At 48.3% G+C, this 8,613-nt stretch overlaps 2 protein-coding genes and 1 long non-coding RNA gene across 5 annotated transcripts in view; 1 reads left to right on the top strand and 2 right to left on the bottom strand.

Moving 5' to 3' along the window:
* Positions 1-2,246, bottom strand: part of arhgef18a (rho/rac guanine nucleotide exchange factor (GEF) 18a) — a 14,083-nt gene extending 11,837 nt beyond the window's left edge. Inside the window, exon 1 of one of the 3 annotated variants that reach the window (XM_024273679.2) lies at positions 1,828-2,246. The gene's annotated coding sequence lies outside the window, so the exon portion shown is untranslated. The remainder of the gene's footprint in view (positions 1-1,827) is intronic. The other 2 variants (XM_024273680.2, XM_024273681.2) reach the window with 2 other exon arrangements.
* LOC112147358 overlaps positions 848-8,613 on the top strand; it is a 44,839-nt gene continuing 37,073 nt past the window's right edge. Inside the window, exon 1 of the long non-coding RNA XR_002919442.2 lies at positions 848-1,124. This is a non-coding gene — a long non-coding RNA (uncharacterized LOC112147358). The remainder of the gene's footprint in view (positions 1,125-8,613) is intronic.
* The window catches only part of insra (insulin receptor a), a 43,891-nt gene continuing 38,361 nt past the window's right edge, over positions 3,084-8,613 (bottom strand). The window contains exons 13-21 of the mRNA XM_024273678.2: positions 8,064-8,223; positions 7,259-7,358; positions 7,102-7,169; positions 6,793-7,022; positions 6,611-6,721; positions 6,105-6,264; positions 5,533-5,662; positions 5,222-5,356; positions 3,084-4,123 (exon numbers count right to left, since the gene is read on the bottom strand). Of these exons, the coding sequence (XP_024129446.1) occupies positions 3,772-4,123; positions 5,222-5,356; positions 5,533-5,662; positions 6,105-6,264; positions 6,611-6,721; positions 6,793-7,022; positions 7,102-7,169; positions 7,259-7,358; positions 8,064-8,223 (1,446 nt within the window). The 3' untranslated portion in view covers positions 3,084-3,771. The remainder of the gene's footprint in view (positions 4,124-5,221; positions 5,357-5,532; positions 5,663-6,104; positions 6,265-6,610; positions 6,722-6,792; positions 7,023-7,101; positions 7,170-7,258; positions 7,359-8,063; positions 8,224-8,613) is intronic.

Genomic DNA, 8,613 nt, shown 5'->3' with positions numbered 1-8,613 from the left:
CATGGGTCCCCAAACTTTTTCTTGTGAGGGCCACACAACTGTTATGATCTCTGATGGGGGGCGGGGTCAGTTTGGAGGCTAACAGAAGAAGAGCAACAATCACAGGATAAACAGAAACATTTACGGGTTTCTAGAAGCCACATATATATTATTTAAAATGTGGCTTTCGGTAATCTAAAAATAATGCTGAAACATTTTAAAAACTAGATATATCGCATTACCTGCAGTAGATTAAGATGCTTAAATTGATAACTGAAAACGCTGAAGCTGATAGCAGCTAAAATAGAAGCTTAATGCCAGATTAGCCAAAAAACTCAAAAAATTCCAAATTAACAAAAAGAGCTAATTTGCTGAAATATTAGCTAAACTCCAAATTAACCTAAAACACTGAAAAAAGCCTAAATTATCCAAAACAGTTAGCATGTAGCTAAAATGCTAGCTACATGCCAAAATAGTCTAAAAAAAACTTTCAAAATGTCCAATTTAGCCAAAACATGTGGGTCACGTGGGGGAGGGCCGGATCCGGCCCGTGGGCCGTTGTTTGGGGACCTCAGGACCTCACGGAGCTTCTTAACTTCCACCTTCAGAAGAGCTGAAGGTGAGTCACACCTGAGGAGACACGCCCACCGCGGCAGAGTCTGCCTGCAGGTGATGACGGTTCTACTGTTAGGTTCGATTCTTCAGAACCGGTTGAGACTTCAGGGTCACGTGTGTGTGTGTGTGTGTGTGTGTGTGTGTGTGGGGGGGGGGGTTCTGTTTAATGTTCCGACAGAGTCCAGAATGAAGCAGTTCACCGTCTTCACTGAAACTTCTCATTAAACTTTATAAACTTTTGGACTTTTCTGCCCTGAATCCTCCGCGTGCGCGTGCGTCTCTTCCTGCAGCCGCACCTCAAACGCTTCACCCGCACGTGGGTGGAGGAGCGGAGAACAAGACCAGCAGGTCCGCCGGGTTTCCCGCGGATCCGCAGGTAAACCGACGGCTATGCCGGCGCGCGGCACTCTCCGCTCCCTGCTGGTCGCCATGGCAACAAACAGCAGCGAACAGCTGACAGTTTAAACCCTCGCGACCCGAACGCATCCAGCAAATTCACACAGGATCACCTGGCCACGCCCCCTCCACAGGTAAGGGATTAAGCAGCGGTCGTGTCGGAAACACCTGCGCGCACCTTAACGAGTGTGCACGTGCAGCCCCGGTTCTGACAGAAAACACAAGCCACACGGGTCAGAACCGAAGAGATCCGGTGGAGGAGATCAGAGCAATGATCCAATAGAACAGGTGTGGTGCCAAGGTGAGTTCCCCCTGCCAGAATTTGTATCCCCAGTCTCAGGCCTCGTGGATTTGTTTGTGACGCTCCGAGTTTGTCCCCAAAAGTGTAAAAAAGGTTCCCGATACAACATTCTGAGGCTTTTGGGTTTTTTGTTTTGGTCATATCTGCCCCCCCCCCCCAAACACATTTCTATGTGAAACAAGGTCAGCTTCTTGTGTTAATAAATAAAACGACACTTGTTTGAGTAATTCTCAATAAAACTTGACATTTATGAAAGTTACTTAGTGATGGAAGCGTGTAACAACAGAAAATGATTAAATAATTCTTGTTTCTAATTATTGGTGCACAGATTCTGGCAGGCTGACAGATTCTGTGCCCCCTGTCATTTTACGTAGAATATGGAGTAAAAAGTATTCAAACATGACAGTAAACTCCCAAACACACAGAATAAAGTATATCCTTATCATCCACTTTGTTTTTACGCTCTTGGGGTAAAAATATGAGTTACCAAACAAACCACTGATCCCAGAGACAAATTCTGGCAGCGGAAAACTTACCTTGGCACCACACCTGGTGCAGAACCGAACCTCTGACCCGAATCCTGCGGGACCTCCGTCGCCTCACGTGCCGCAGGTGGAGGCGGATTCCTCAGGTGTTTCACCTGAGCGTCGCTGCAGCAAAGCGCTGAGTTTCGGTGGCGCGCGCGCTCCCGCGGGTGCGAGCACCTGTCAGGTGTCTGATGACCCGAAAGGCTCGTTAAATCCCGGATCCAGCGGAGGTCGAACTGGAGGGTGACCCTTCCGCTTCAGGTCAGCTGTCCCCGGCGCGCGCGCGGCTGTTCCCGCCGAAGACTTCACCCTCACGAGCTGGAGACGCTTCTCCCGCGGACGCCGCTCCACTTCCCGGCGGAGGAGAGACGTGACGGAGGAGCAGCGAGGAAAGAGGAGGAGAAACCACAGGAAGGAGGCGGTCAGAGAAGGCCTCCTCCCGCTAAGCATTGTGGGAAAAAAACTCTCCTGAAGTCTGTAAAGCAGAACGCTGATCATTTACCTGAAATCCAAAAATAAACGGTTTGATTTGACCATAAAACGAGAGCTCACCTGTCCTGCTGACTGACAGGTGAGCCTCCAGCTTTACCTGGACTCTAAATGAAAACATTTAACTAGTAAAATAGAAAGTAAATAAAAATGAAACGAAATATATTTTAAGATGTTTAGAGATTCAAGAATCAAACTTTGATTAAATATATATTTAGTCTGTACTAAAAGTGAAGCTTTGATACTATGAATGATAAAATGTTCCAGTTTAGTGTCCAGTTATACTTTCTACACGGTACTAAAGTACTACATAAACTTCCAATACTTTAGGGCTCATTTCAATGAACCAAAAGGTCAAATGAAAGTCCTGACTCCGCCCACCTCCATTCAATGACGTTACCTGGTTACAGCCTTTAATCTATAATAAATATTGGGTTATCAGTGAGAATGTCGCTGGTGAATGTGTTGACGTCTGGTTACCATGGTAACCGCTGATGTGCAGAAAGGTTTTTGGGCATCTAGCGGCAGAAGACCGAGGAATCTTTCCTCTGGTGGAGTCTTGGAACTGACTAGGAGGTCCTGCACACCTGGGCAGTGACCAGCGGGAAGGTCCTGCACACCTTGGCAGGTCCTGCACACCTGGGCAGTGACCGGCGGGGAGGTCCTGCACACCTGGGCAGTGACGCACACCTCAGGTGTGTACCGGCATGCAGGTCCTCCCCGCCGGTCCCGCCCCCTCCTGAATGTCTGCGGCGGTCGTGAAGGAGAGTCAGGTGTTTTCAGCACTCGTTTAATGATCATGAAGGGCAGGTTACATACACCCCCTCCCACCCCCCCACACAGGTGAGGTCAATAGATCAAGTGCTGCTGGTTGATGACGAGTCCAAAAAAAAGCAAATTATTCTGATTTCTGCATTAGAAAAAACAAGAGAATAAGATGTAAAAGCTTCTTCTAAGCAGGAAAACCTACAGAACGACGACATGACAACTATGTACAAAAACATCACATTTATATCATATATATATCTTTATACTCTGGATCCTCTAAACCCTAAAATACAGCAGCTGCTGGTCGAATCCTTCAGCTGTAAATATGAAAAAGATCCGTAAATAAATAAAAGTTGTTGCTGATGTGGAATACTGCCGTGAGGAGGCGGGCCGTCCACCTGTCAGGTGGGGGAGGATGTTCAGACACACGTAGGCCACAGACAGAAGAGAAGGGCACTTTTGCTTTGACGGAGGGGGCGGGGCTTAGCAGCTTTGAAGAGTTTGTTTCACAGTTGAATTCAAAATCCACTCAGACAAGCAGAAACTTGGCATTTTTCTGTACACTTCACCGCTCTAGAGAACCGTCCGGCGGCGCCGCGGCCCCGGCGGGCGGCGGGCGGGGGGCGCTGTAGTGCATTTGTGGCGTCTGCAGACAGAGGAGGTCCTGAGATGTGGCGAGGTGAGGGATCCACGGCGTTAGGAGGGGCTGGAGCGCGGCAGGGCCAGTATCCGTCCGTTGTTCTTGCCTCCGTTCATGTGTGTGAAGGGGATGTGGTGGTCCTCGTAGCCCCCCCGGAGCCCCACGGGCGACGCCTCCTCCGAGCACTGCTCCCTCTGCGAGTAGGAGGACGGGTCCAGCGGGATGCTCTCCATGTTCTCCAGGTCCAAGTCGAAGTCCTCGCTCTCCGGAGGCTTGTTCTCCTTGCTGTAGAAGAAGGAGACCTCCTGGAAGGAGGGCAGCAGCTCCTCCCGCAGCATCTCGATGATCTCCTGGAAGGCGGGGCGCATCTTCGGGTTGTACTGCCAGCACATCTGCATCAGGTTGTGTCTGCGGGAGGAGAGGAGAGCGAGGGATCAGGAGGGATCTGAGCGGATCAGACCAAAAACAGGAGGCTCCTCCCACGTCTTTGTTGTTCATGACGGTTTCTAGACTTCAACCAGCTTCTACGAATGAATGATCAGGTGGAACAGGAATGAGGAACGATAGGATTCTTTCTGGCCGATACCGATAACCGTATTTTCCCTGAAACTGACCGATACAGTATTTAAATGTCGAGAATAACAAAGTTTATGGATTTACCGTAAAAACCTTCAGATCACCAAGAACAGAACAAACATACATCCAAACAGAAAGATAGGGATAAACTTATCGTCAACATTCTGACTGTTATTGACAAACAGACCTTCAGGATTTGAGGAAAGTGCTTTGAAATTAAGGAGATTAATTAAATAAAATTAATTCTTTAGTGTAAACAACATATTTTAAACTGTAAACATTACATTTTGTAGTCTTGCACACAAATGTGTTAAATTAGTTTGTAGCTGGTTTAAATGTAGACTTTGGGATGAAGAGTTTTCTTTAGTGTGACGGTGGATGCTAATAACCGGACGCTAACTTCAGCCGCAATGTGATGAATAAAACAAAATGACACAACCGTCTTAAAACTGCTATTTTCTAAGTATAATAAATATGAATCTTTCGTGTCTGTAATAGAGTTGGGTTAAAAAAATCAATTAATTGATTTGACTCGATTTAAGCTTAATAGATCAATAATCGATTCATAAAAATATAAAACGATTTAGCACATAAAGCTAAAGTCTGCTAGCTTGATGCTAACGTTTAATGGAATTCCCCATAGGACGGCTAATGCTAACCCTCGGTCGACCTAAACCTACATCGCTGATTAAATAATCATCTTTATAAACTCACAGGTTTTTTTAACTTTCTACTTCTTCTGGAATAAGGTGCACTTCTATAGCACGATCGTGAAGGAGAAAATGCTCGCAGCTAGCGAGTGTTTTTTTGGACCCGTCAAAATAAAAGTCTATGGTGATAAATATCGTTTTGGCCCAAACACATGTAGGAACCTGGTTCTGGCTGCAGGTTCTGGCCTTCAGCCCGCCTGGAAGCTGCTCTCGTACTTACAGTCTGTCCGGGCAGTTCTCGGGTCGGTCCAGGAAGCCTCCGTCCATGACGAACTTCAGGACCTGCTCGTTGGACAGACCCTGGTACGGCTGCTCCGCCAGCGTGCTGATCTCCCACAATACCACCCCGAACGACCTGAGCGGCGTTCAAAAACAGAACAACGGCGGGATTAGAGGACATCCACCTGAGAGCAGGTAACCCAGGGACAGACGGGCGCAGGAGGCGGGGCTAAGGTTTCAGGTGTTCAGAGACGTCACAGACATTGAACATCAGGGTTTGAAGACACTTCTGGGGGGTCAAAGGTCACTGACCAGCAGTCTGAATGTGCAGTGAAGACGCCGTCCTTCAGAGACTCGGGCGCCATCCACCTGACGGGCAGCAGCCCCTTCCCGCCCTTCCGGTAGTAGTCGGTCTCGTAGATGTCTCTGGTCATCCCGAAGTCTGGAAACACAGATGAAGGTTAACGATCCAAAACATCGGAAACATCGACTTAACGTGGTGGTGAGCAATGCATTCTGGGGTTTCCCTGACAGAACTGGAGACGCTTCAGTGGAAAAGAGGGTGTGGCCATCTTTGACCCAAAGACCCGCCTCCACATAAGCAGGAGAGAACAGGTGGATGATTGATCTACAGTTAGCTGCTGTGTTACAGTTTCCTCCTTCATGATAAAAGTGGAAATCAGAATTTCTGTCAAACATTTCTGGATCAGAATATTCTGACCTGAAACAAACTTCTGTTTTTACTGAACGCAATGCTTCAAACTTCCACCAGAGGGCAGCAGAGTCCAGGAGAGAGCAGAGAAAGAAACTGGAGGAACGGGATGATGGATGGAGGGAAAGATGGATGAATAGTTGGATGTACTGACGGATGTATTGATCCTCACCTCCGATTTTGACGGTCAGATCATGCGCCACCATGCAGTTCCTGGCGGCGAGGTCCCGGTGGACGAACTTCTTGGCGTTCAGGTACGCCATCCCGTCTGCGATCTCAGCCGCCATTTGGATCATCTCCTTCAGGGTGGGCGGCGGCCGGCCGGGGTTGTTCTGAAACACACGGGCGCCATGACTACCGGGGTCACATGAGGTCATCTTCCTTCTGATGGAGCTGAAACTCTGAACTAAAGAAACAATGTTCTTAAGCTAAATCAGACGTCCAGCAGCCTGTAGGACATCAGAGACAAACTAAGAGACTTCGTCGTTGTGGAACAGCAGCAGGTCGACGTTCCCGCTCTATAGCTCTTTAGCAGACGGAACGACGGAGCAGCAAAAACATTAGAAATGCTGCTGACGACTGTCAGAGTGAACTTTAAACATTTTCAGACTTTTGCTCCTAAAGAAATTCAAAAAGGACGAAGCTCCGCCCCCAATCAAACAGGTGATCCAAACCGACCTCGGCATCCGGCCGCAGAGAGCGCAGGAAGCTCTTCAGGTCCCCGTGGGTCATCAGCTCCATCACCACCAGGGTGGGCTGTCCCTTTGACACCACCCCCAGCAGACGCACCTGACAGGTGACAATGGGATCAGAACCGGCGAGACATTCGGACCTCAGCAGGAGGCGGAGCGCGTCCATACCACATGGTGGCAGCTGAAGGCCTTCATGACGGACGCCTCGTTCAGGAACTCGATCCGCTCCCTCAGGCTGGCCGACTCGTTCACCGTCTTCACGGCGACGCGCGTCTCCGCCTCCCCCTTCACGATGTCTTTGGCGAGGCCTTCGTACACCATCCCGAAGGAGCCCTGGCCCAGCTCCCTCAGAATGTGGATCTTGTCCCGGGGAACCTCCCACTCGTCCTCCTCGTACACTGCAGACACATTTCAGTTTCATCGCCTCCGATAAAACGACTGACCGAGGCTGAGGAGACGTTCGGAGGTTCTGCTCACCGTCGTTGGCGCTGAGGTACTCGGGGTTCGAGGAGGCGTAGATGGGGCCGCTGGGACCCTGGGTTTGGCTTCAGGGGGAAACAGAGAAACTGATTAGCAGCGAACAAACATGTGACCCTGAAGACGGCGTGGAGACGACGGCGTGGAGATGACGTACTTCTTCTTAAACACCACGAATCCGACCACAGAAACCAGCAGCAACAGAACGAAGCAGATGATCGGCCCGATGATGATCTTCACAACGTAGAGAGGGTCACCTGTCCCAAACAAGTCACACGTCAGGTGAGGAGGAAACAGCTGTTTGTGACGGAGGAAGACGAGAACTGAGCTTTACAAAAACGCATGTTTATTCTTTGATGACGACATCATAATCAGGAGAACGTTTGATAAACGAGGACTATAAAGCAGAGATGTCAAACTCAATCGGAGAGGGGGCCAAAATCCAGAACACACCTGAGGTTCATTACCTGTGACAATGCTAGTGTGAATGCTGGAAGCTGAATTTGGCTGCTGAAAACGCTGAAGCTGATAGCTGAAAATGCTGAAGCTGATAGCCAGCTAAAATATCACCCAAATTCCAAATACCTAAAGAACTAAAAAAAAATGGGTTGGCCAAAACAGCTATCACGTAGCTCAAAAAATAGTTCAATTTCAAAATAGCCCGCAAAAAAACAGAAAAAGTCTTAAATTAGCCCAAACAGCTAGCATGTAGCTGAAATATTAGCTCAACTCCAAAATAGTCTAAAAATAAAAAAAAACCCTAACTAGCCAAAATAGCTAGCATATAGCTGATAGTCAGCTAAAATATTAGCCTAAAAAACAAACAACAAAAACTAGCTGAAAAACCCGGAGGGCCGGATCCGGCCCCCGGGCCTGGACTTTGACAGTTGCTGTTAAACATAAACATTTCTGAATGTTGTTAAAGAATGTTTTAAATAAAGTTTTTTGTGGCTGTGACTCACTGAGATCCTGGACGTAGAAGAAGGAGGGCTGAGTCCACGAGCCGTTCCCAGCCAGAGAGGTGGCCCGGATCTTCACGGAATAATTCCCAGGATGCATCACTTTCAGCTTGCAGCCACGCATCTTCTTGTACATTTTCCTGGAGACGCAGTAGTGCAGGTCCTGCAGAGGCAAACGTCAAACGTCAGGCGGAAACGAACGAGGAACCGTTTCTGTTCTCCACAGCAGAAAAATGACAACTCTCAGACCGTCCAATCAAGAGTTCTGATTCTACGTCTCCATGGCTACCAAAACAGTCCATTGGTGTCATTAAGCAAATTACAGAAAGTGCAGCTTCAGACATTTTCTGTCTGCAATAAATGAGTCACATTTGTTCTTCAGTAATAATCTAATATGAACATTTCTGTTTTGGGTTAAAGTCACTAAAACAAAACCTTCACTCTGAAAACCAGAAATTCTTTGTGTCAACTGACAACAAATACATGGCAGGTGCAGGAGTGCACAGGTGTGCAGGAGTGTACAGGCATGCAGGTGCAGGAGTGTACAGGTGTG

This window comes from Oryzias melastigma, linkage group LG17 (genome assembly GCF_002922805.2).
Source record: "Oryzias melastigma strain HK-1 linkage group LG17, ASM292280v2, whole genome shotgun sequence".
Taxonomy (NCBI): domain Eukaryota; kingdom Metazoa; phylum Chordata; class Actinopteri; order Beloniformes; family Adrianichthyidae; genus Oryzias; species Oryzias melastigma.
This window is presented reverse-complemented; position numbering and strand designations above follow the sequence as displayed.